Source organism: Aulostomus chinensis, chromosome 19 (assembly GCF_037954235.1).
Source record: "Aulostomus chinensis isolate RoL2024-O1b breed Wild chromosome 19, RoL_Achi_v1.0, whole genome shotgun sequence".
NCBI lineage: Eukaryota > Metazoa > Chordata > Actinopteri > Syngnathiformes > Aulostomidae > Aulostomus > Aulostomus chinensis.
The window spans coordinates 21,308,305-21,334,318 of NC_141338.1; the positions used below are offsets into that span (position 1 = coordinate 21,308,305).

A 26,014-nucleotide genomic window follows, 5' to 3' on the forward strand; every position below is an offset into this window, starting at 1 on the left:
CAGAAAGGAAAGACAGATGTAACAGATATAGCAGAAGATGATGTCACACTGTGGTCACATGACAGCAAAGGAACGTTTCAACGAGCCGGACACTGAACAGCTGTGGGGCTTCATCCTTACTACAAACCCACGTTCCTCCTCATGCCAGCACTTCCTTCATGATCCCTGGAGACATAAACCACATGAGACTTAACTGTCCTCCCAGTGTCCGACACATCTTAGCACTACCAAGTCATTCACCTGAAGGACTCGGTGAAGGCTCTCTGGTTGGGAGTACGTGATTGCTGGTGCTGGCTAACCATTTAGTAGTACTAGAACTTTGAGAAGCCATATTTAGACAAATGTAAGATCATACAGGATTGATCCTGCGGGCCACTGTAGTTTCTATTTGGGGAGGATTTGTAATCTGGAATGTCACCACTAGATGACACTTCATCCTGCACACTGTCCCTTTAAGAGTGAGACGTTACTGATCCCCTTTATTGATCTCTCTTTCAGCAGTGGGACATCATCATACACCCATGGTCTGGAGAGGCCTCCAGCAACTCATAAATTCACGTGCTCTCTTACATTTTCTCCACCAGATGGAGGTAACAACAAATCATATCTTCATGTAATCAGTCCAGTTGTCGCAGTTCAGTATTGCATTTCCAAAGAAACGTCAGTCTGATCGCATGGTTGTTGAGGAAATGACATCACTGTGTTTGGGATGTAGCATGCACTTTGAACTTCAGTACCAGACGGTCACTTCCAACAACAGGACATTAAAGGCAGCCAGCAAGTTATTTTGTTAACTGGAATAGTAGGATGGTGAATATATGGCCCAGTATGCAATGTTGCAGTTCCTGTAAGCATTACCAAACAGAAAGGCACCATTGATATTTTCTATGCGCTGATATATACTTTAACTGCTGCTACATACTAGTGTATGGCACTTCATCTACAAGATATGAACAAATTTGTACATTTTTTAATTTATAAAACTCTTTATTCACTACATCACTAAAATAAAAGTCTGGTTTTCAATTATATTTAAAAGTCTTTACACAGCAAATCATTTATAGAAAATAAAGGTTTAATAGTGACTATTTATGCTTTCCCTAGAGGATTCTCAGCAATGTCTTCTCTTTACACAGCTCCTGGGTGGTATTTGGTGGCACTGGTTGACGTGACTTGCAGGTCATCATGTGGTGATGATGCTGGGTTAGTCCTGCTGCTGTCCAGGGCCCGGAGTAGCAGGGCGGTAGTGCTATCTGTGGTAAAGAAGGGCGTGTGCTCCCCGTGAGGTCCCTCTGTGTCACTCGCTAGCATGTCACCACAGGACTCCACACTATGCAGCAGATGGCCATTGGGGACTCCTGCTTTTTTGGCGCTGCACTTGTTAATGCAATTGTTTGTATTCTCTAGTGTCTGAGGGGGCGCAGAGACCAGGGGGACTGGGATTTGGTAGATACCGTTCTCCTTGACAGACAGTGGGCTGGGTGGTAAGCTATGTGCCGCATGGCCATGGTTGTAGTGCGCAGAGCTTCTCTTCTGTTCGTCTCGGCTGGAGGACTGGTGCGTTTTAAACAGCAGCAGGGGGCGCTCCTCCTCAGCAGAGGGACTTAAAGCCACTGAGGGGACCGAGATGGCCTGGCTGGACAAGAAGGCTGACATCTCTGATGGAGGAGACCCTGGAGTTGCCGGAGAGGTGTGGGACACCGGAGACAGTTGAGTCGGGGTTGTATCAGCAGAGGCGTGCCTACAACAGAACCACAACAACAAGAGAAACACTTTCTCTATGAAAGGTGATTGCGGAAGTAAAAATGGTGCATCGAGATACTGAGCACAGTGCTTCAGGGGCAGTGAAGCGACTGTTTAGGCTTCATGGCATGGTACATGGTAACAGAACAACCAGGTTCTGATTGGACTTTTTGACTTTTGTACCATCCTTGCAGGCTCATCTTGTCTCCTAAGAGTTCTGCTGATTTAAAAGAAGAATTTGTTGAATGATCTTTTTTATTTTTTTTCAAGAACGCATACAGACAAGGTTAACATTCTGTGCAATTTATATTTTCAGTTTCACCTTAAAACAGATTACAATATGCTTTTGTCAGAGTAGAAGCCAGAGAGGAGGAAGCAGACATGCAGGAGTGTGTTGTGCTGTCGACGAAGGCAGAGAGCAAAATCTTTATTAGACGATGATGCACAACGAAGGAGAACCTTTGTCTCTGAGGTTCTTTCTGTCAGTTTGTGTGTCCGTTAGATAAACTCAAGCCAAACTCAGTACATGGCGGGACACGTGGAAGGGAGCTGCAGCGCAGCACTTTGCTAAACCAGTGAGTCAGGTGAGCAGTGTGAGGGTGGGGACACACAGACGTGCACCCTCAGAGTCCTAACTTGTATGTGGGGCAATAAATGTCATGTGATCTTTGTCACAAAAAACCCGATAGGTCTCTTTCCCCAACCATGACATATTTTCTTCGGCAAAATCAGAAACTAATCACACATACGAGTGCTGACATGTTTACTTGAAAAACTTGGTTGTTGCACTCCATATATTTCCATCCATTGTCATCTTCCGCTTATTCCTACACATTAAGGGTCGGTTGGGGGGGGGGGGGGGGCTGGAGCCTATCCCAGCATCTACGGGTGAGAGGCAGGGTTCACCCTGGACAGGTCGCCAGTCCATCGCAGGGCCAACATACAGAGACAGACAACCATTCACACTCACAGTCACACCTACAGTCAATTTAGAGTATCAATCAGCCTCGTCCCCTCTTGATGTCTTTGGACTGTGGAGGAAGCTGGAGTACCAGAGAGAACCCAGCAGGAACAGGGAGAACATGGAGACTCCACACAGAAAGATCCTGTGATGGAGCCGGGACTGGAACCCAGAACCTTCTTGCTGTGAGGAGACAGTGCTGACCACTGCGCCACCGTGCAGCCCCTCCATATATTTATCATTTACAATACTTTTCATGCAAGTCTGTCACGAGTCAATTCCAAGTTGTGGAACAGGACCCTTGTCAATGCAAGCCAATAGCTGAACTTTATTTTTTTCTGTGCTTGTACAGTCCTCACATCCCATGTTGCCCCTCACCCAGTTTTGCTGATGCGTGAGGAATGACAACCGTCTGCTCCAACATGCCATCAACACCCTCAGCTTTAGCACCGTCTGGTTAGGTTTAGGCACAAGAATATCATGGCTTGGGTTCAAATTTAGCACTGCTGTTTGGCAGAAACTGAAAAAAAAAATGCTCACAAAGAGCAACAAGCCCCCACACACTCAGACTTACAAACCCAGACTTACACACACACACACACACACACACACACACTCACACACACACAAATTCTGGAGTGTTACAGACCATCAACACCACCTTGGCACCAGGTCTCTGAGCAATGGAGAGGGAGAATCGTGGTGATCATCTTTAAAAAACATGGCTGGAAAGTTGGCAAAGTGAACTAACCACTGAGAATGAGACATGACACCAAGTTGACGAATACGGTGGCCAACACAGAAGAGCCGGCAAACAACTCTCATCTTTTCACTTTTCCCACCATTGCCTTGGATAATTGGTAATTGGATAATTGCTTGTAAAACTGGCCGGTTTGTTCATTTCACTCACATCGTCCAGTTCAAGTGATCATCGTGACAACTGAGAAATATCATCCACCCCAGAACTCCTGCAGTGGTAAACAGCTTGTAATTATCTACAGTAGCTGAAAATCAATGGGAACACACCCTGATGAACTGTCAATGTGAAACAGTTTGAGGTGATTTGTTTCAAAAGCGCAGCAACCAATGGGACGCTCACTTTCCAGGCCATCAGTCAGCGAAATCTGATCACCTTACCATCACCTCGGTCTGTCAGACCACAGCCCCGGTCCCCGGCCTCTGTGTAAGGCTGCAGAGCGGCATCGCAAGGTCCAGCCCCTCCACATCTCTGGGTTCATCTCATCCACAAACGATGCCTTGCTACTGAGGAGCCTCCATACTCCCTCAGGAACGTCATGCATGTAATTCAGATATAGGCACCCCAGAGTGCTCCCACTTCCTAGACCTGGTCGAAAGGTCCCCTCCCCAGCTGTGAACTGCCTGAACCAAGCCCTTCTTCCTCTGCTACGGGTCCAGGCTATTGGCTTTTTTTTTTAATCAGTTTAAGTTTGCATGTTATTTAATGCCACTACCTGCTCTAATTCAGTCTGTGTAATATTTGGGCCCCAGTGGCAAAAATGACGTTTGTGGCTCAACTTCACCCACAACCAAAGTGCACGGAAAAAAGGAAAAATTAAGAGATTAAGAAGTCTCAGCAAAAACACTAGATCATAAACCAGAAAGCAATGGTATCATACATAATTCAATATGAAGCTAATAAATATATGTGTATGTATATATATATATATATATATATATATATATATATATATATAAAGTCTTTGACAGGTGATTAAGCTACTGAGTTCATTCAAATTACTGTAAGAGTCTGTTCTTGTTGTCAGTTTGACTCTTGAGTTAACTGCAGTTCTCTGTTTAGTTGAAATTAATCAGTTACCTCATACTTTAGGGCAAGCCCCTGTCGGAGTTTGGTGTGTCTCTGCACTTCTTTGAATGAGCACTTAGGTCTCTGGTGCCGCCAGTGGCATTCAGGCGACCCCTGCGGCCCTGTATGGCATGCTGGCTATTCTCCGGCAATGACATCATGGAGACAGACTCAGTGTCAGACAGAACAGTGTTGCTCCAGTCATTACTCCAGCTGCAGAGACAGGGAGGGGATGTTTTTATGGAGACAGTTTCAGAAAGGCCTCTTGACATTGACATCAATGTATTGTTGGTCAAATTGTACCTTTGGCTTTTAAAAGGTTTTGGTTTATTTTGTACAGTCTGCTGCATGAATTCAGTTTGCTATTCTAATGCTACAACTTCAGCTTCATGGATGGATGAGACAGTGTTGTCATCTATGTTGTATCTCCTGTGTGCAAAAAAACCCCAACTATGTCCGGTCCAGTAGCTCCTGCTAGACACCAGGCCCACTGGGCCAGGACTCAGGTTTTTGTTATGCCCATCATTAGTCCTACAACTGTAACCCTTCAACCCATCACCACCAGGAAATACTCTTGCAAGCTATGGACTCAGCATCCCCTCACTCTCCTGAGGAAACGGTGGGACACTGGACATCACTGGAATTCTATGGTTTCACTTTTGATCCACTCGCTTTTCAGGCCTCCCTTCTAAACTGGGAAACACCATGATATCTAAACCCTAGTCTGCTCAGTAGCCTTAAATTAGCCATTCAGGTCCTTCCCCAAGGTCGATCTTTCCTCTCCCACTTGCTATCTCTGTCTGCCTCTGCCCCGCCCCTCCATGATCACATCGTTTTGGATGATGAGCTGACTTCCTTCCCTGCTGGAACCTCTGGGAGGATGTGCACAACCTAACACATAGTCATTGTTCTCTCTCTTTTGGGGCACAAGTGACCCCAAAAGTATTACTAATCCCTGCACCCCCCCCCCCCCCACAGTGGCTGACAACATCATAAAATGTCACTGGCAATCATCATCATAAAATGCACCCACAGATCTTTTGATCTTGGCTCAAAACTCATCCATCGTCCATCATCGTCTTCCGCTTATTCCTTACTAGTAAGGGTCGCGGGGGTGGAGCCTATCCCAGCATCTACAGGCGAGAGGCGGGGTTCACCCTGGACAGGTCGCCAGTCCATCACAGGGCCAACATACAGAGACAGACAACCATTCACACTCACAGTCATACCTACAGTCAGTTTAGAGTATCAATCAGCCTAGTCCCCAAATTGATGTCTTTGGACTGTGGAGGAAGCTGGAGTACCAGAGAGAACCCACACAGGAACAGGAAGAACATGCAGACTCACACAGAAAGATCCTGTGATGGAGCCGGGACGGGAACCCGGAACCTTCTTGCTGTGAGGCCACAATGCTGACCACTGCACCACCGTGCAGCCCACAAAACTCATTCATATCCTTAATGTTCTATCATTGAAGCTTCTCATGGTTCTCTTTCCTGAAGCTCAAGTCCTGGGCTCAAGCCTCCATCACTCATTTTCAGCCACCAGCTTCAACTGAACTGCAGCTTCTTCATCTAGCCACTGCACAGCAACAAGCTTCTGAAGTTGAGACAACTTTATTAACAGCTAGAAGGGCGATTGTTATAGTTTATATATAATTATTATTACAACAAAGTCACAATATATACACAGAAGATGGGGGGGGGCAGCTATGTGTTAGGAAGATTATCTGTTGGATAAAATTAGAAGAAATATGATAAATACAATTGTACATAGTTATCATTATAACATGTATTGCATACAGTCCCCAAAAGGTGCTATTAGGGGCAATGAAGCAGCCGTGCAGCAGAGGGGACGAAGGACGGTGGCTTGTACAAGCAGTTACAGCCTGAGGGCAACAGTGAGGATTCACATGCTCTGGAGGACTTGATATGCTTTCCTCAAAATGAACGTAATTATTTCTGCTTGGTTCCAATAATCTTGGAGCATAATAATGAGACGGCTTCTGTCCTCAAGTGGCAAACAATAAAAGAACGCTGCACAGGATGGAGCTGTTTTTAAAGTCTTCCATTCTCATCTTCCCACATCATTTCATCACATTCACACCTCGATTCTCAAAACGGGAACATCCACTACTCAAGTGTACCTCGGTGGCGAAAATCTTTATGAAAAGCAAAACCCCAGTTAGCACTGGAACCCTTCACATCTGACACCAGTCTTCCTCACCCATTGGTGTCTTTCAAGCTGGGTTACAACCTGACCACAGGAGATATTCCCTTTTCATTGGCCGAAGCCACTCCGAAGCTCTGTGGACCTCACATGAGACATGTCCACACACACACACACACACACACACACACACACACACACACACACACACACACTGCACCAACAGCAGGCAGAATTATTTCACCTTTATCTTTCAAAAAAAAGGAGGCTGTGTATGTGACCATTGTCTGAGTTGTGTAGATGCTGAAACAGAAATGCTGTGTGCACCCCCAGCCCCTGGGTCACCACCAGGACAGCCCGTCAACTCCTGGACATCATGTAATGGCTGATAACCGCTACATCAGAGTGACTGAGCTACACCACATTAGGACTCACTGAGACCCATCAACACTGACCAGAGTCTTCCTTACCTTTGGCTGGAGATGTGGGTGAGTGTGGTGGGTTCGTGTGCTGATAAGGCGTATTTGCTTGTGGAGAAGGTTGACTCCGTCTCCTTCTCAGCTGCATGCTGCATTTTTATCCCATTACATTGCTATAAAAACAGGGGAGGGAAACAGCAGGACAAAGGTGTGGGTATACAGACTCAACAGAGTTGGATGCCTTGTATTTGGTGTCGGCGAGTAGCAGCATACATTGATAAGCTGCAAATCTTGAAGAGGCAAGTTAGAAAGCTGGCGTCCTCTGGCAGAGCTTGCCAGGTTGTTCCTCTTCTTCCTCAGGTTCTGCCTCAGACGGTCATGAAGCTCCTTCCTCTGCTTCCTGTTAGTGAATAAACAAACTCAATTGTGAGGCGGCCCAGATCACTATGGCACTTCTCTGATGGGGGTTTCACATGTACCCAAAAGAATGCATTTACGCCAAAGGTCATTTCATGTTATTATGGCTTGACTGTTATGTCATTAACACTTTTTAACGCACTGAGGTCAGTGCAAAATACACTCCACAATATTGTTATAGCGTCCAAAAGCACAGCAACACAGCTCATAATTACTCTAAACCTGATTGTGAAACCTGGGACACTTGAGAATTTGCCTTTGCTACCAAATGATTCAGGGCTCAACCTGAGGATGTCCACTGGTTCACACCTGCGTTGACAAGCATCCTGATGGACCCAACCACAAGTGGACAGCTCCAAGTACAGGTGTGACTGTACCCAGGGTATCCTGACCCGTTAAGATCCGGTCACCCACACCACGTTCAAAGATGGTCTGGGATGCAGGTGGTCCTATAAACACACGTGACCTCTTTGAAGGACCATCTGCTTAGATCCTTACACACATATCTTTATTATTATTGGTTTATGGGAGTCTCTGAATTACTGTCGGCTTTAACATGAGTTCGGTTTTCTGTCTTAATTATCACAATATTTCTCATTGGACATGTTTGTTGGAAATAAAAATGCACCTGCTGGTATTTTAATTATCAAATTTTGTGTAAAATCAACATTATTTACATGATATTTCCTCTGATTAGGTGGATCAGCAACTAGACCACATTAAAGACTAGACTCAGTCTGTACTGGTAATTTCAGACAGTGCATTCTATACACAGACAAGAGAGAACATGGACAACATGGAATACAGTAAGAAGATGTCTCCACAGCTGTAGGTAGAGATTCCAATGTCACATGTCAATTCATGTTTTTGAAGATGTCCACTTGTCGCCATGTTACTGCAGATTTGCAAATTCCCCTGATGGTTTTTCTCTCAAAGCTCAAGATCTGTGGTGACCCAGTTGTGGAACAGTCCGTCTGAGTTACAAGTCACTCTGGGGTTCAAGACAGTACCAAGAATTTAAAAGCTCATCTCTACATCTACTGTCTCTTAAAGACACTGTAATGATGACCTGACTGTTCCATCAAAGTTACTGTGGTCCTCTTGAACAATGAACTGTGTTGTACTGAAAATATTCGTGTTTAAAAGTGTCTCTGGTCTTTTGATGCAATGCAAGTCACAGCTGCGATTTTGAGGCATTTTTGGACACTATAATAAAATCAGGGAGTGTACCTCTACTTTATAAATTGAACATAAAAATGTGACATGAATTACTTTGTTTTGCAGTAGGCAACCACACACATGATTCCAACGACTAGGAGTGCAATGCAGATTCCTGATATTGTTAAAATACGTTTCTGATACAGCTCCTCAGCTTCTGAAAAAGAGGACAGTCCATTCTTAAAACTTTAGGTCTACAACACACACACACACACACACACACACACACACACACACACAAACACACACACACACACACATATGCACGCACAAACACACACACAAAAACAAACACACTCACATGTAAATACCATTCCAACCAAAGACCACAACAAAAAGAAAATGATCTTTACATTTACATCACCAGTCCAAATGTTTGCATGACACTCCAGTGATTGAGAAGGGCGCCTCCATTGACATATCTGGACCTTTAGCTCTTGCTCAGACCGTTCGCCCAAATTTAATTTGTTTCATATCCAGATTGATTACTAAATGACTAAAAGGCAAAACACATAGGAAGCCATTTTGTTAGTATGATTCAAACCACATTTGGAGGTGTTTTGGAATCTGATTCACGTTACACTTCTGCACCCTCGATCTTGACATCATTTTCTGTCACCCACAACCCATTTCTCCAGGGACGCTGGCTCTCCTCAGGGTTTTGTTTTGACGGACAAGATTTGGCTCCCTGTGCAGGCTAAAACTGGCACGCCACTTACCCTCATCAGAAATCCAGAAGACTACATGTTCCGTCATTACCTTGAAGGCAGCCATGACTGCAGCACAGGACATTGCAATGTAAACCAGCCTGACATATGTCAAGGGCCAGATGATGGTGTCACCAGCCTAGTAGCTGATGACTTCATCATCACCATATATGGGCTGGTTACGTCTGGATACAAAAGTTCTGGTCTCATCACTTACAACAGTGCAGACAGAAAAATCCCACTGATAAGCTTGCAGTCTGAACAAGGCCTCAGTCGCTAGCATGGGTAAATCTACAAAAACAAACTCTAACAACAGATCGGCCACTGGTGTGTTTCAAACTTGGCCCTTCTCGGTTGTGATGCAGGCTTCCTCTGATAGTCTGGTCTCCAAGCCAAGATGACATCATCATGACATCACCAGGACACTTGTTATCATGCCCCGCCCAGTCAGTACAAACCTTTATAGGTAAAATGTCTTGTAGTGTTGGCAAGTGTTGTTGTCATGCTGCAAATGAGCTCCCTAGACAGCTGTCAACATAGAGTCTTTGTATAGTCGTCTACGTAGACTCCGTAGTCGCCTTCATAGACTCCCCAGATGGCCGTCTACAGTCCTCATCAGCTGTGTCTTTGTTTCACATCCAAACAGGTCCTTCCCAGCCCTCATGCTCTCCCACCGGTGTCATCAGCTCAGGCGGTATTCAAGTTCTGTTTACAGTACAAACTAAATGCTCTAGTACCACTATATAAGGGGATTGTGAAAAAGTACAATGACTTGCTGTGTTTTTCAGTGACTCAAAATATAGGTGAGAAAAAGCAACATCATAAATTTGTATTCGATTAATCCTGAGTTTGCCATCTCTTGCCCCCGGCTGAAGTAACAGGGTCTCTAGCTTGACTGTGGGACCTGTCTGAACTAGCACTTTGCTACATTATAGTCAAGGTCCCCTTTTGTCAAAAAGAAAACTTAATTGTCATAACAGTAGATCTAATTTGGTGGTATGTCTCGGGACCTCCCACCTTTCTATGAGCACACGTGGAGGCCAAAGGCATAGAAAGCAGCCACAGAAAACATAGAACCCAAAAGAAATGGTAAATAGGCTCAAAGTACTTTACAGTGTTGCCTTATTCATCCTTTCACACTCACACACTCACTCACTGATGGTGGAGCTGCCGTGCATGGTGCAAACCTACTCGGCAGAGGCAATCAGGGGTTCAGTGCCTTGTTCAAGAACACTTGGACATGGGACTGATGTCTGACAGGGGAGGAAGTGACAAGGGAACCAGCGGCTCGAGCTCTGAGCCATGAGAGGATATTTCATGGAGGAATTTTATGTATAATGTCATGTGTCATCACAGTGGCTATTAATGCTTCAGGCTTCATCATTCATGTCTGAGCCCAGCAAGATTTCAGTTAAATGAGGAATTAGCTTCTTGGCTTCAACGCAATTTCAAGAGCACAAGGACAGAATGAAGCCCAGAAAACTGGAACTACACTTCCCAGTAATCTGCCAAACTGGGACGCCATCAATTGATCAATAACCTGCAAAGAAACGCAGTGTTTGTCCACATGAATGTAGAAAGTGTTTTAGCCAGCAACAACTGAGATTGTTGTTCTACATGTCTGAGAGCATCATGGGACAGATCCTTCAGATGTAAGACAGATGTGTCTAACGTGGAATAGACGTCTCAGTCTGTCATGAGAGACAAGTTGCTGCAGGGAGGTGGCAGAGTTGACATGGGGGGGAATTTTCTAACTCAACTGTTTGTTTCCTCTGGTTTGAACCCATCAATGAATTTGGAGCATCTTTTCAGGACCAATCAGCTGAACTAAAGAGAGCAGCACATGACACAACCCAGTGCAGCTGACCATTGGGGGGCATAGTCATGCTCTATGTGATGACACACTCCATACATAGATATGACATCATGTCAGAACAGGACATGCTTCAGAGCAGGTTAGGAACAAAGACACATAATTTGACAGCAGTGGGATCGTGGGAGGGTCTCTGGAGTTAGACAGATAAAAGCTGGCGGTGTCTCCTCACAAGTACCTCTGTGAAAGATGCTGTTTTTTTGCACGGAGGGAATAATTAACATTGGCTGAGTAGTGGAACGTAGGTCTTTAGCCAGGTGTTCACAGTCCAACACTGACTGGTTGAGTCTCACTGTGTTTCTTCACAACTGGAACATTACAAATTAAGATCCAGCTTGAGCTAAAAGAATGACACCACTTCTGAGATTACTAATATGAGATATGTCAAAATCTATGCCACACATTCATGTAATGTCAATCAAAGGGGATAATTGTCACATTGAGTCCTCATGATGAACAGTGACATTTTTAAGCCTGTTAGTATTTGCTGCAACTCTCCTTCCTGCTGTGCATTCTGGATTAATATTCCTCATGTTTGTGAAGGATGTTGGGTCATCAGCTGCTGGCTCCGCCCCTTTCATGTGAACATTTACACCAACAAGTGAAGAAACACTGGGTTGGATTTAACGAGTTGATAACCGCCGTCGTGTTTCCACTTATGCCTGACTGTGGTCTTGCTCTGGGTTCGCTGAACCATGAGAATTGAGGACACCCAGACATGCAGACCCTCATTCATGGTGCATGCCCCTGGTCTACAGATTCTGGAGGTGGTGTCCTCATGCATCACTATCAGAGTCAGACTGTCGTATTTGAGAGCTACCAGATCTCTCTCACCCGATAAGCCCTGATTGATCGGGCTTTGCCTGCCTCGCTAGCCCTGAACCCATCCTGCTAACCACTCGCTTCAATGCATCTATTGCCTGTGCAACAGTCACTGATCAGGTAGCCCAGCAACAATCAGACCCAGCTGGTAGTCCCAATGACTGCTCCTCTGTGCTGCAATGGGCCCACTAGCTTGACCCATCATCCAGGTCTCAATCGGTCCCTTGCTTTCCCTCTGGCAATGGTTTTGGTTGCCCACCATGGACCCACACAGACAGAGTCCTTTATCTGCCTGTGCAGTACCCTGCCAGTACCCCTTCAGTCCTGGTCCCACATCATCTTTGATTTTGGGCCTCCCACCTAGAGGTAGAACTCATGCTCACCAGAAATGGACCGTATTTACCGAGCACTTCTCTGCATCAGGCTCATGACCTCATTCACACACCATTTGGGGCGGCTGCCATGCTGGGAGCTCTTCTCAGGGGCAATAAGGGGCTCAGTATCTACCTGAAAGACACTCAAGAGACACATGAAGCAGGAATCAAGCCAACAACTCTTTGGCCACCAAACATCCATCCAACCTCTGAGCCATGCCAACCATAAAAGAACACTTTTTCAAAGGAGCACATTTTCTTGACTCATCCAAAGATGTGCTGCTCATGAGACTGTGGGTCTCTTCATGGACCTGGTCTGACTGAGGCCTAGAATTTACCTCACAACTGCTGTGTTCAGCCCTGGGAACCAAAGTCAGACTCACTTCAGGATACCACCCTGAACCAAGCAGGCCGATCAGGCTGCTGCATCACTTCTGCTAACCCCGTTGTCTGGCACTACACTATCAGGAGAGAAATGTGCCTGTAATTAACACCTCATCAGATATGTCTCCTCCTTTTTGCACCCTTGGACATCAATCACCGCCAGTCCCTGCAGAGGAGCAGGAACTAACTGTCATCTCTGTCCTCACATGTGTTGCTGGCTTTGAACTGAAGCCTATTCTGACCTTCTTCACCCCTCCTCCAGAATCCAGAGCGAAGCAAAAAAACCACAATACACCCCTGTTCCCACTTAAAAATCTGGTCAAAATGTATAGCTCTGCTCTGGGGAAGTGGAATCTAAGAAACTGTCCCCCCAATTAGGTGGGTCCTTTTGAGATTGAGACTCTTAACTCATCCCTGAGCTGTCCGCTTTAAACTCCCAGCCTCTCTCTGTATCCATCCATCCATTCTTTCATGCATGCCACATTGAACCTGTCTCTCCCAGCCCAAGTTTGTGGTGCCCTGCCCACTGAGCATACTCAGTATGCAACCTCCTGCCAGACAGCAAGTCACCAGAGACACAGACTTCATCTGCTGTGACATGCAGAGATTCATGAGCGTACCAAGCATCATGATGCACTGGGGCTTGAAATGCAGGTAAAGGTCATTGAATGTAGTTTCTATGTAAAGTGTACATTAAACACCTTGCTGAGAGTGTCAAGTGCATGTCTGAGTGAGACAGGAGACAGAACAGAAGGTTTGGGAGAATTAAGTTTGAATCTTGAAACATGGAGTTTTACAGTTAAATGAAGCCACGTGGTGCAGTGGTCTGCTGCCACCTGTAAGACGGAAGCTTCTGGCCTTTCTGTGAGGAGTTTGCATTTTCTCTCCTGGACCAAAGACAGCAGGGATGGGTTCCAGCTCCACAATAAGTAGTACGAAGTAGTATGAAGCCCAACATATGCGCCATGAAGCTGTCTACTTTAAAGTGCCTCATGCATATTCTGGTTCTTTCATTTTCCTCCATAAACTCTTCACCAAACCTGTAAGTACAGTATTTTGGAGAGGGAGTGAGGTGGTGAATAAGTGGGCCGTGTCCTGAAAAGGTGCTCTCTATTGCTTTAGTTCCGTTGGTATGACCTCCTCAGAGCCGGGGTTTGTTAAGGTGAGAGTTCTGTTTATTTCTGTAATCTAAAGGTGTGTTCATATCAAACATGCCGCAAAATTTCGCGTCACTTTATTTGCACTAATTTGACTGCTGGATCAATTGTTTTTATTTACATCATTTGCACAAAGTCTTTCCCCCACGAGGAGAATTTGTTTCCCCCATTTCTTTCCATCATCAACCGTGAGTGATGTTACAACTGTTGCTGTCTTGTACCTATTGTGGAAGTCCATGATATGTTGGAAAACCAAACACCGCTGAATCTGGAGCCATGGCATAATCCAGAGGAGCACACAGCTGGGTGAATTTCATCGCTTTCTCTGGGAACTGCGCCTGGACGACAGCCGTTTCCAGCGGTACTTCAGAGTGATGAGGGCCCAGTTCCATGACCTGTTGGTGAGGATCGGTGCCAGCATATCACGGATGGACACCAACAACAGGTGCAAGGATCGTTGACATCAGTGACGCCAGGGGAATCTCAATGCTGGTAGGCTCGCGAATTTGTTGCTCAAGTTGAATATTTTCAACTTGCGCGTTGACGCGAATACACGAAATTCGCGTTGCGTCATTCACGTCATTTGCGCCACCTGGCGAGTATATGTGTGAATTTGTGTCTGTTTGCCTCTCTACATAGAATTTGGATGTCAACTTAACACACAAAAAATTTGCGTCGCATTTGGTGAGAACACACCTTAAGAATCAAAAGACACTGGGCAGTTAGGTGATGCATTACATGAATGGAGCAGAGCAGGACTTAGTGGCTGTTAGCCATGTTGTCTGAGTGGGGAACTTATTTTAATGTGTCATGGGAAAAATCAGTGTCACTAATATGTTAAAAGGGTATTTCAGACACACATTGAATCTTTTAAGTATTGTTACTCATTTGTTTCATAGTCCTATTTTACATTTTGGCTGCGTTGTGCTGGTTGGGCTGAGTCCTGACCCACCGTCTGGCATGCTAATTACTGCAATTATTTGGCTCAAGCTTTCTTTCAAAGCCTACAACTGGGATGTTTGTTTTGCAAGAAGAAAGCATGATTGGATTTGGATGTAGAATATAAAGCAGGTGCTTTATGTCACATGTTGCTAAATAGGCGCATAACATGACTGGGGATGTGATGTAAAAGGACTATAAAGGCATGTTTCACTTCATTTGGACTGTACTGAAAGGAAAGATGAGAACATTACCATTCATACTGTTTTAAAATGTGAATGTGGAAACTTCATGTTTGGTCATTCCCGAAACTTCTATAAGACCGCATGCAGCTTTAACATTGAAAATGAAGACGTCAACATGCACAAATCACAGATCTGAAGAGAAAAAGAACGCACAACAGCAGACAGCACGAGAAGTGCTACAGAAACATGCCCCACCGAGAAGAAATCAAAGAGAAAATAGACATACTGTAAAAGCTGGCCATTACATAGTTTTGGCAGCGATCACCAGTAAATTCATTTGGACACCTGAGTAGGAGACAAAAGACAGAAGAAAAGAGAGGGGGAGAGAGAGAGAGAGAGAGAGATAGTGTGTTAGTTTCTAGCAGAGCTGTGAAAGACCCACAACAGTCATCACTGGTGTTGGCAGGAGGGGCCAGCTAGACCGATACGTTCAGGACTGTGTGACCCTGAGTTCCAGGAGTCACCTCAGGTTGTCATATAATCTTTGATTTAGGAAGATTACAGGAGGACCTTTCCCTGCAGGTTAAATACTCTCCTAGCAGCAGACTGAAAATATGCATGTACATATGCAGCCACAAGCCTCATCTTTGCCTGCTACATGAGGGGTGTCAGAATCCCACCCAAGAAGCAACATCGGCCCGGATGCAGAGCATCTCTCAGTGATGGCTGAGAGTGTGCTGATGTGGCAGCAGGCCCACCGCTGCTCCCCGGGTCTCCCCCCGGACGTGAGATGACCAACTACCAAGAAGACATTTGTTAGTGGTGCACAGGAACACTGGGAGGATGCAGAGGGTTACCCTGGGCTGGGTGTCAAAGAGGGGTGAGGCTGGATGGTAGCAGAGTAGTAGTAGTAGTAGCAGCAGTAGTAGCGGTAGTAGTAGGTAGTGTATGACGGGGAGTGATGAAATGTGAAGTACATGCAAGTTTCAGTGCGCTACTCCTCTCAGGGAGTACTTAGGCCCTCTGAATCATCGGCAGGAAACAGACCTGCCTTATCACCTGATCGTTAATCACATGGATTCCTCCATTTTGTGGAGAAAACATGAGCGAGGTGAAACACCAGCAATGACATGTGGGGTTGAAGACAGTGTTCACATACGTTTTGGGTCTGAGACTTTCTTAATCACAGCTTGTTCACATCGGTGCCCGGTGAATCCCGCCAAGCACCTGGTTGATGGGTAGAAAGGACAAGAGATAAACAGCACTGACATGTTACACACAAGACAGACGGACAAACAAATACACACACACACACACACACACACACACAAAGTGGGTCGTACTTCCCACGAGTGCAGTTATATGAGGGAGGGAGGGAGGGTGGATCCAGGACGTAAACCTATCAACTAACAGGTGTCCATACAAATTATTAAGTTCAGAGACATCGTTGGAGGTCTGATTCTGGACTTTGTTCCATGGCAGCTGAGGTAGCATCAGCAGACGGTGATGTTCAGGAAACTGTGTGACAAAGTTCCATCAAGGTCTCATTTACCTGAGACAGAGCAAAGCCCTCTGAATGACTGAGGACACGCCCACATTACTTCACTACTGACTGTCCTTCAGGAGTCTGACCTGAAGCTCTTTCTGTCCTGTTGGTACATTTTGCTTTCTAATGACCAAGACGGAATTGGTAGCTCTCTCTGAAAGCTGAACCAGCACGAAAATGCTGCAAAACGCCACTAGGGTGTCATGGTGAAGTGTGACACTCTTCAGTCACGGGACTCTGATCAGAAGACTCTTCATCTTCAGTGCTTTCAGTGACGCCCCGTTAGAAAACTCACACACTGACAGTGAAGGCTGCCTTGCAGGACTCCAACTGACTCATCAGGACCAATTAAGGGTTCAGTATCTTGCACAAGGACACTTCAGCATGGTCTCTGGGGGAAGCAGGAAATGAACAAGCAACCCTTTTGGTTCCTGCTACAGCCTGTCAGGCCCCTGCCAACGGACCCATTAGCAGCGGCCTCACCGGGGTAGCTCACCACCCCTGACGTTTTATTACAGTACTTTCATCTATTTCCACCATTTTGTGATTGAACCTTAAAATTCTGAGAAGTATGTTCAGATCTGGATTAGTTTCCTGTGATGGGTGATTTGCTGTGTGGGTTCTACGTTCTGAGGTCTGTGGCAGCAGTTGTTGGACCCATCGGAGCAGGACTGGACCCTGGGACCCAACACCGTGAGGACACTCGCATCATGCTGTTGTTGTGGAATTACCTGAATCCCTCCACACATGCATGATTCTCCTGAGACATGCAAACATTATACCCCTTTGGTGCTGCCCCAGGGCTGGTGCTAGTGCTGCCCCAGGGCTGGTGCTAGTATTGCCCCAGGGCAGTGTCCCCCCCCCCCCAACACAGAGTGTACATGGTGGCTACGATGGCTGACTGCTTCATCTCCCACCAGATGTCACCAGCTCTGCGAGTGGCTTTCTGAGTGATGGTCACATTAATCAGAACCCTGACGTGAGCAGCTCTTTGATCAGCTGCTCCAAGATGCAGCTCCAGCTCCCAGCAGGCCCTGATGGGTGTGTGTGTGTGTGTGTGGGGGGGGGGGGGGTTGTTAGTCAGCAGAGCTGCCTGTCATTTGACTTTTTACAGAACAATAAACATCATTAAATGTCAATGACTAAATGCACAACGTTAAGATGACATCTAACGAGGTGCAGGGGGATGATGGTTTTTTTTCTTAACCATCACCAACGCTTCACTTGCTATTAAACTCAACACGTGTCTTTGGGCTGATCAGATCAAGTTGAGCATCTGATTAAAGTCTCACCTGATAATAAATGATATTCTCAACATGATACCAACGACTCTACAGAAGCTACAGACCTGTAAGTCTGTGCTCCTCTGCAAGGTGAAATATTCATCGTCTGGACGAGAGGGTCTAGTGTTTGATTTTCATTGTAACAGCCTCCCAGCTGAGGACGTTGTCTTAGACTGTGTGTGTGTAGACCGTGATGTCCTCGATTGTGTTTAAATGGGTTCCGTCCCTCAGTGCAGGCTCTGCTGTAGCAGAACCAGGTGTCCACATCTTACCTGCAGAGGAACTTTGTGCTGCCAGGCATGATCTCCAGGGTGAAGCACTCGCCTCCGTTAACACAGTAGTTCTTCTGGCTGTCGCTGCAGCGTGTCATGTGACTGGAGGTCTTGGCTGTGGTGGTGGTGCTGGTGGCAGCTGCAGAAGACACCAGTCATTAGTAAGCAAGAAAACAACTCCTGCACAACTTCAGTACCTGATATTTGCTGAGTGATCCTCCATGACTGTCTGAGTACCTATCGCAGTTTTTCTCCAATACCTGTTTCAAACCACCTCAATCTATCGCCTGAGTTGGCGGCTGGATTCTGTTCTATCAAGTTCAACTAAAAATACAAATACTACAATGTACATAGGAATGTCTCAAACCACTGTCACAACTCCTCTACGCTCCATACTTGCAGGTCATTGGTCAATATTAATACTGAACTCCAGAAACATACTCGTATTCTCACCAATATGAGCCTGAATGCAGTTTCAATTTCCATTGAGTGCCTGAGGAGGTGAAGCGGACCTGAAGACAAAGCCTGAGGGATCTAATCAGGGATTTATTTGGAGTGAAACAAGGGCACACAGACAATATCAGCAAGATCAAAGCTGTAAAACATCAACAAGCAGACATGAAGACGCTGGCCAGGGAAGGTGGCTCTGCTGAACTGCCCCGCTGGGCCTCGGTGGAGCCGTCAGCTTTACAGGAAGAAGAAAAATAAGTGACCAGCCTCCCCAACGCTGCCAGAGGGGCCACAGGCTAACTCCTGAGGCGAGTCTGAGGCTGCACACCCGCACAAACGCATTTCATACACGTGGAACGATAAATCTTCATCAAAGAGTAGTATTGACAAATCCTATCGCCTCATACACGATCAGAAAAACAGGACGTGAGACAGTGGCAGACAAAAGAACTCAGTGACTCAGCAGGCCTCACATCTCTGACCGGACCGATGAATGAGACCACGAGAGATGAAGGAGCGATCGATGGTGTGCAAAACAACGATCGCTGAATCTGCACTTCATATTGATCGCAGACGTTTGATGACATTGTTTGAATTGATAGGAAACCTTCCATCGGTGAGAAATAGGAGGTTATTATTAGTTATTGATCCGTAAGTGGTGGATGCATGAGAAACAAGAATTAAGCAAACTCAGTAAAAAAAAAAAACCCAAGCAGGATGGGTGGGGGGTCAGAGGTGCTGCCAGTGGGGGGAGTGTCCTGCCTGAGTGCAGCTGGGGGCTTTGTCAGTGATGGGGGTCGGAAACGGTAAAGCAGCGACAGAGTGCTGGAGTGCAGCCAACACCTCAATCCCACCTCTGGGTGCTGGGATGCGTCTGCTGCGGTTTTTCTGTCAAGTATTGTCAAGGACAAACCAGGATGCACTGCAGCAGCAGAGATCTGCAGTCACGCTGGTGGAGAAGGAATTCTCCCATTACACACACACACACACACACACACGCATGGGCAGTGAGGACCCCTGCATCACAGGCAGGACTTTCTTCACTCGCTTCACCAATGCAAAATTTGTGCAGTTTTTTTCTGGGAATATTACGCAAACATTTTGCTCCTCATCATTTCCTGTGTTTCCCAGCTTTCTAAACCAGACCGGATCACATCCGTCCGGACGTGGACGTCAGTGTGTCTACAACATTGATTGCTGGATAGAAATCTGCACTTTCTTCCAGTGGTCCCACGAACATAAAGTGTACAATCAGGACTGGAATCAAACCTGCTTCCCACACCACTTCTCTACCAGTCAGTGTTCATGTCACGATGGTTCTATGCTACTAGATGAAACCGTGACCTGCTAAACGTCACCGTAGCTGCTGAGGAGACCAGCAGCATCCAGGTGTTCTGCAGGGTTCTCCTACCTGAGGAGAACATCTGCTGCCCACAGGAGCTAGAATGCTATGTTGTCACAATGGACGACAAACAAACCAGATTTCTCATGTTCAGCAGTGATGGTCGAAGTATCAGGGAGTATTACTTTAACAGTCCTCTGCATGCTTACAGAGCGGAGGATGCAGTAACCAGCAGTCAGGAAAACACCTGCGCTGAATAAATGCATCGACGGAGGAAAGTTATTACCAGACATCAGACGAGTTTATGGTCTCTCGCTGTCAGCTGTTCCATCTCAACACTGAAAATCATGAATGAGCTCAGCTGCAATACTCGTGGAGTCATGAGCCTGCTGAGCAGCTAACCTCATCTCAGCTGAATAAAATCCTGAAACTGATATTTCACCTAAGATGATGCAGATGACCTGATCTCCCTCCTACAGATGACCTGGAGGTGTTCTAGTCTGTGAGGAGCATTTGCTTGAGAGCATTTTGCCATCGTCAGCCATCAGTCTCCGTTAGCTTGAAGCTAAATATACGTAGCTTGCTTCTTCTGCATTCTGGGGTCACAAAGATGTGGCGCAGTAGGAAAAAAACAACATGTAATTGACAGGAAAATACACGCTCTGAGTGAAGTGTGGCTTTAAGGCTCACAGTAACCACAGTAGCACAGTTACGCTCCGGCTGGCTCAGGCGTTGTTGGGTCTCATCGTTACAATAATCAGCAGGGTCCTGATGACAGTGTTTCCAGGTTATGTTCAGCCATCATCAGTCAGAACGATCGAGGGGTCCAGTTTGTAATAAATACTGATGGTATCAGCACGTTTTCGATGCCGACGATACAATCTGTGTTAACTATACCTTTGATTGTATCAGAGCCCAAACAAATCGACAGTCACGTTCTGCAGCGACTGAGCAGTATTTGTTTATGACAATACAATTAGAAACGGGATCAGTTCATTTGTGGAAGCGTGTGCAGGCTGTTGATGAGAGGAAAATCATCCTCGTCTGCGCGGCGATGGGTTGTGCTCTCTTTGCCATGTGAGATAAGAGCGTTTAACTGATGCATCCACTCACACATGGGAAAATCCTAATGACCAAATCTTGATGGCACTTACTGTGAGTGTTTGGAGATGTCCTCCTACCCACTTGCGGTGAGGGACACACCCTTTCCACGGTGCGTGTGTGTGTGTGTCACCCTCTATATTCAGGACAAAGGACGTCCATTAGCCAGAACTCTGGTTAATGAGTTAGCTTTCATTCTATTCAACGATACGAGAATGGAGGCTCAATAATGACAAAAAAACCAATTACAGGTAAGAAATGTGCACCCAGTATTATTGTTGTGTTATTGTTATTTCAGCTCATAACATGTTGTTTGTATTCTATGAATTGATTGGAGAAATTGTCCTTGTTCCTCTTGTTCGTCTACAAAATGAAACCTGAGCGTGTTCAAGCCCTCAGCCCTGCTGGTCTTCTCCTACGTCTCATTCATGAGTGCCTCAGGTGTGGCTCTGCAGCGCCGCCTGGAGAAACGCACCCCGGTCGTGCATTTCACCGAGGCAACATGTCACAACTCACAAAAGAGCCCACTGGTGTTATGACCTCAGCACAACAGGAAGTCCTACATTATGATTTGTCATGTTTTGATACTCTGGACAGTTTCCCAGAGGTCACTCTTTAGTGTCTCCTCTAATTAGCCCGCCAGCTACTGCTGGTCAGTGGTCGACTGAAAGCACCACCTACTGGCAGCAGGAAGTCAGCCAGCGAATATCAACAGCTTGACATTACACTGGGTTCACCTGCACAGCAACATCCTCGATACCAGGTGTGCGATACCAGCTCCACCTAGTGGACATAGGAAGTCATATAAACCGCATTGTGCTTTCATTCATCATCATTCAGGTTGGACAGTGGTAGAGGAAGTGATGTAAGAAAATACACTTCGAATTTTTATGAGGTGAAAGACCTCTTCATACATATACACCCATCCATCATCCATCCATCATCCATCCATCATCCATCCATCATCCACCTAGCCATCCATCCATATTCTATACTGCTTATCTGTTAAGGGGGGGTGAGAGGCGTGGTTCACCCTGGACGGGTCACCAGTCCATCAAGGGATACAGATACACATTCCAACTTATTTCTTCATATATTTGTTATTTGCTTGACTATGATTGTTCACCACCTCTGAGATGTTTTCAAACTCTTCCAGTCACATTCATGGAATCATAACTTCAGCACATCGTCGGACTTCTTAGTTTCAAGTGTTTGTGCTTGTCGCTTCATTAAAGCTATAAAACATGACGGAGAGTGACGGAACAGCCAGCCAGCGCACGTCCACACCACTGCAGACAAATGCAGATGAAAAACTCTTGGACCTGAGTTTTCAGTGTGTTTTCGCACAGGCAGCATTTTTAGAATCCATCGTCAAAGCAGGAGCAGGAAGAGTCCCACCCGCACCCTGAGGTGACCCCTGATGTCCTGCAGTACATCAGGATACTCTGAAGTACTCTCTTGATCCGTTATAAACATGAAACACGGGTAAAAAGAACTATTTTAAACCCCCTGGGGCACTACGATAGTCACACACACACACACACACACACACACTGGGAAGCAACACATCCCTCCAAAGACATGATGGGGATACTGACCTCAATAAGACTGCGTCAAATGCTGATTTTTTGCTTTGTTAAACAAATCAACACCAACAGTGAAGGATTCCTCCATGTCTACCAACAACTGTGGGGGGGGGGGGGGGGGGGGGTCCTGTGTGCCTCATCTGTCACAAGTGAATAATGTCCATGTTTTTGTTGTTGTTGTTTTTTTCTAGTCAGGAACACTAAACACAGATGTGTTGCCTTGTTAGACCCCAGAATCATTTGGCTTTGGCTGGGGGGTCCAAGTGGAGTGGAACTTCCCATGTGTCACTCTCTTACTCAAGAATCACAGTCATGATCACGCCAAGCGAGTCAGCGCTGCTCATGTATGCAGCGTGCACACAGGTGTGGTGAACTTCCACCGAACGCTGACGTCAGGGGCAACATGTCCCGTCTTGATCTTGGTGATGTCACAACGCACTGCTGCATGCTTCACCTTCAAGTCGCTCCATGTAGCTCTCTAGTCTCCACAGCAGAGATTGTCAGGTTTAGCAGGTTAGATCAAGAAGTGAATAAAATAATAATCCAACTAACTGGTGCTTTTTCATTCTTCTGGTTAAAAACACAACGAACTGATGTACGTGTGTTTTGGGGGCTTGTTCTTGTTTTCTTGTCATTAATTCCGCGTTTGACTGGTTAAACGTTCTCCTCCAGCCTCCTTTCCCTCCCACGTTCCTCTGCTGGGATTCCTGCTCTCATCTCCCCAACCTGAACTTCATTCTTTTGTTAATGTAAATGGATTTTTATTGTTTAATCCTGAACGTAATCTGAATATAAACCTGAGGATGTTTTAAACGCCAGCAGGTACTCAAACCTGACGTTTGTCCAGCTTCAACCATCTGGGCTCTCGTGTTCTTTGGTACTGAAGCAGCTCACAGAGTGTTTAAGGTTCCTGACCAGTTTGTTTGCCACATCCACCAGATGTTCCTAACCTCGCCATACAGCTCCTCCTGTCTGCTTCACCGTCACTCAGAAACTAGTTTAAAAATGGTGGACAGTGGATGTGGCGTGAGAGTGAGTTCTGTAGAGAGACATGCTGGTCCCACGGAGGCTGCATCACATTAGCTAACGCAGACGCGATGTCGTAAATCACAGGGAGATGTGAGTACAATGCAGACGCTAGCGTGTTGTTCTCCCTGCAGCAGAGAGATGGAGCGATGGCATCAATTAGCCTCCAGCAGCCTCTGACCTTGAAATGGAGCACCGGCGGTGAACAGGAAGTCTCCCTGTACCACAGCCACCAGTTTCAGTTTGTGTCATGCATTATTGATTTTCACTCTTTCATATGACTGTAAATGTGCCAGCCAGCTTGGGCACATTTGAGAGATCTTCTATATTGCATGCTGCCCCCCAGCTCAGACCCCTCCCCCCGGCTAGCGTAGTGGGAGGGGGGGTGGGGAGAGTCAGTCTCTCTGTGGGTCAAAGTTGTTCTGAGCAGAACACACCTATTTGTGTAGCAATATTTCAGAGGCTGAGTCATGAGCCTGAAAGCTACTGTGCAAGTCCCAACGTGTCGACTCTCAGGCAGAGTCCTGAAAGCACACACTTCCTGACATAGCTGACAGAAGACAGCGTGTACTCACACACGAACACGGTGATGCCTCCCCTCTCCTGCCTCCTACCTAGCAATGATGGAGGCCAGCCAGAAACAAAAGACATGCAGACTGAAACAGAAGCTCCTGTGCTGTCAGTGAAGATGAGCATACTTACAGACGGTTGGGATGAAGATGTCGTTGAGCTCCCGGGTTGTCTGAGGGTGGGGGGGTTGCTTTGGGACAGTGGGACGTTCAGCATTGGATTTCAGTGTAACTGGGGGATCAGACTGAGTCACTTGTGGAGGCACATACGGCCTTCGCGTCGATTTCTCCTCTATTAAAACCTCAGGGCGTCCTGAGGTTATGGCGACGGCGGTGGTCAAGGAGACAGTTGACGGAGATGGATGAGGGATGGACACAGTCAGTCCCTGCGTCGGGTCAACTGATATGATAATTGGGTCCTGCCCTATGGGTTTAGGATCTAGATGAGTGGGTGGTTCATACTCAAAGATCTTATCCGCAAAGACCCATTTGAGGCCGGCTGTGCAGAGGGCTAAGCTGAGCAGACAGGCCAGGATGGGCAGAATGCAGATTTTCTCAGAATGCAGGCAGTTATTCACCTGTTCCATCTGTACACACACACAGCAGGTCCCTGGCAAAGCCACAATTCCCACAGCTCCTGGATGCTCCCCATCAGCATCATCATCATCAGCAGCAGCATCATCATCAGCAGCAGCAGCAGCATCAGCAGCACCTCCCTCTGCAGTTCCCTCTGCACCCTCCTCCCCACTCTCACCAGCTGCCTCTGGTTTCTCCTCTGGTTTCTCCTCTGGGACTTGTCCAGTATCAACAGTAGAGCCGGAGGGGGAGGCCAGTCCAGGAGGGGGAGCTGGCCCTGCAGATGACTCGTCCATTCCCTCAGTCATCCTCTCCGACTGCTGGATGAAGCCTCTCTGAACACCTCGACTAGTAACTCACAGCATCCCACAGTGGTTGTTGGCCACCGCTCTCCTCAACTAGCTTTTCCATCACGAGGCTGCAGGTTACAGAGATGAAACTGCTCTTCGGAGTGACTCGAACCCTGTGAACAGTCTGGGAGCTATGAGGACGGCGTTCCACGCACGAGAGACAGGAGTTCCATGCTTTTTCATAAGTCTAAAAATAGACTCAGTAAATATGCTGCGGGCAAAGCAGAAAAGAAGGCTGAGATTGTAGAAGTGTTCTGCATGCTGTTCTACCACTGAAACACTAACAGCTCACTCACCTGAGCGCTTGGCGAGGAGAGGAGGGGAGAGGCGGTGGTGATGTGATGGGCCGGCTGCAGCTGCAGCAGCTCGGGTGCATCGGACAGGACGGTCAGGCACTGCAGTGGCAGCAGGGACATGCTGTCTTGTCTCTGGAACTCCAAGCAGCAGAGAGCTGAATCATCAGGGAGCGGCAGGTGTCCTTCCTCTCAGCGCAGCCCCAGAAACAGATGAGTAAGGGGAAAGAGAGAGAAAGAGAAGCATAGAAAGAGGAAGGGGGGGCGGTTGCTGCAGCACAGAAGGGCAGAGTAGATGGGATACTCCCCTTTTCTTCTTTCACCCCTCCTCTCTCATTTCTTCCTCTCCAAGTGGTGAGCCGGCCAGTCTCTGTCCTCCCTCTCCTCCTCTCTTCCTGTCTGCTGGTGCTTCCAATCCCAGGACAAA

The 26,014-nt window shown here is 46.6% G+C and overlaps 1 protein-coding gene across 7 annotated transcripts in view; it reads right to left on the reverse strand.

Moving 5' to 3' along the window:
• nrg1 (neuregulin 1) overlaps positions 1-26,014 on the reverse strand; it is a 26,169-nt gene extending 155 nt beyond the window's left edge. The window contains exons 1-9 of one of the 7 annotated variants that reach the window (XM_086188068.1): positions 25,591-26,013; positions 25,123-25,505; positions 24,502-24,792; positions 18,295-18,433; positions 16,353-16,420; positions 8,807-8,909; positions 7,391-7,517; positions 7,169-7,290; positions 1-1,741 (exon numbers count right to left, since the gene is read on the reverse strand). The exon at positions 1-1,741 is cut by the window's left edge and continues 155 nt beyond it. In XM_086188068.1, coding sequence (XP_086044194.1) covers positions 1,129-1,741; positions 7,169-7,290; positions 7,391-7,517; positions 8,807-8,909; positions 16,353-16,420; positions 18,295-18,433; positions 24,502-24,792; positions 25,123-25,252 — 1,593 coding nt within the window. In that variant the 5' untranslated portion in view covers positions 25,253-25,505; positions 25,591-26,013 and the 3' untranslated portion in view covers positions 1-1,128. Of the gene's footprint in view, positions 1,742-4,541; positions 4,743-7,168; positions 7,291-7,390; positions 7,518-8,806; positions 8,910-15,479; positions 15,539-16,352; positions 16,421-18,294; positions 18,434-24,501; positions 25,506-25,590 lie in introns of all 7 variants that reach the window. The other 6 variants (XM_086188069.1, XM_086188070.1, XM_086188066.1 and 3 more) reach the window with 6 other exon arrangements.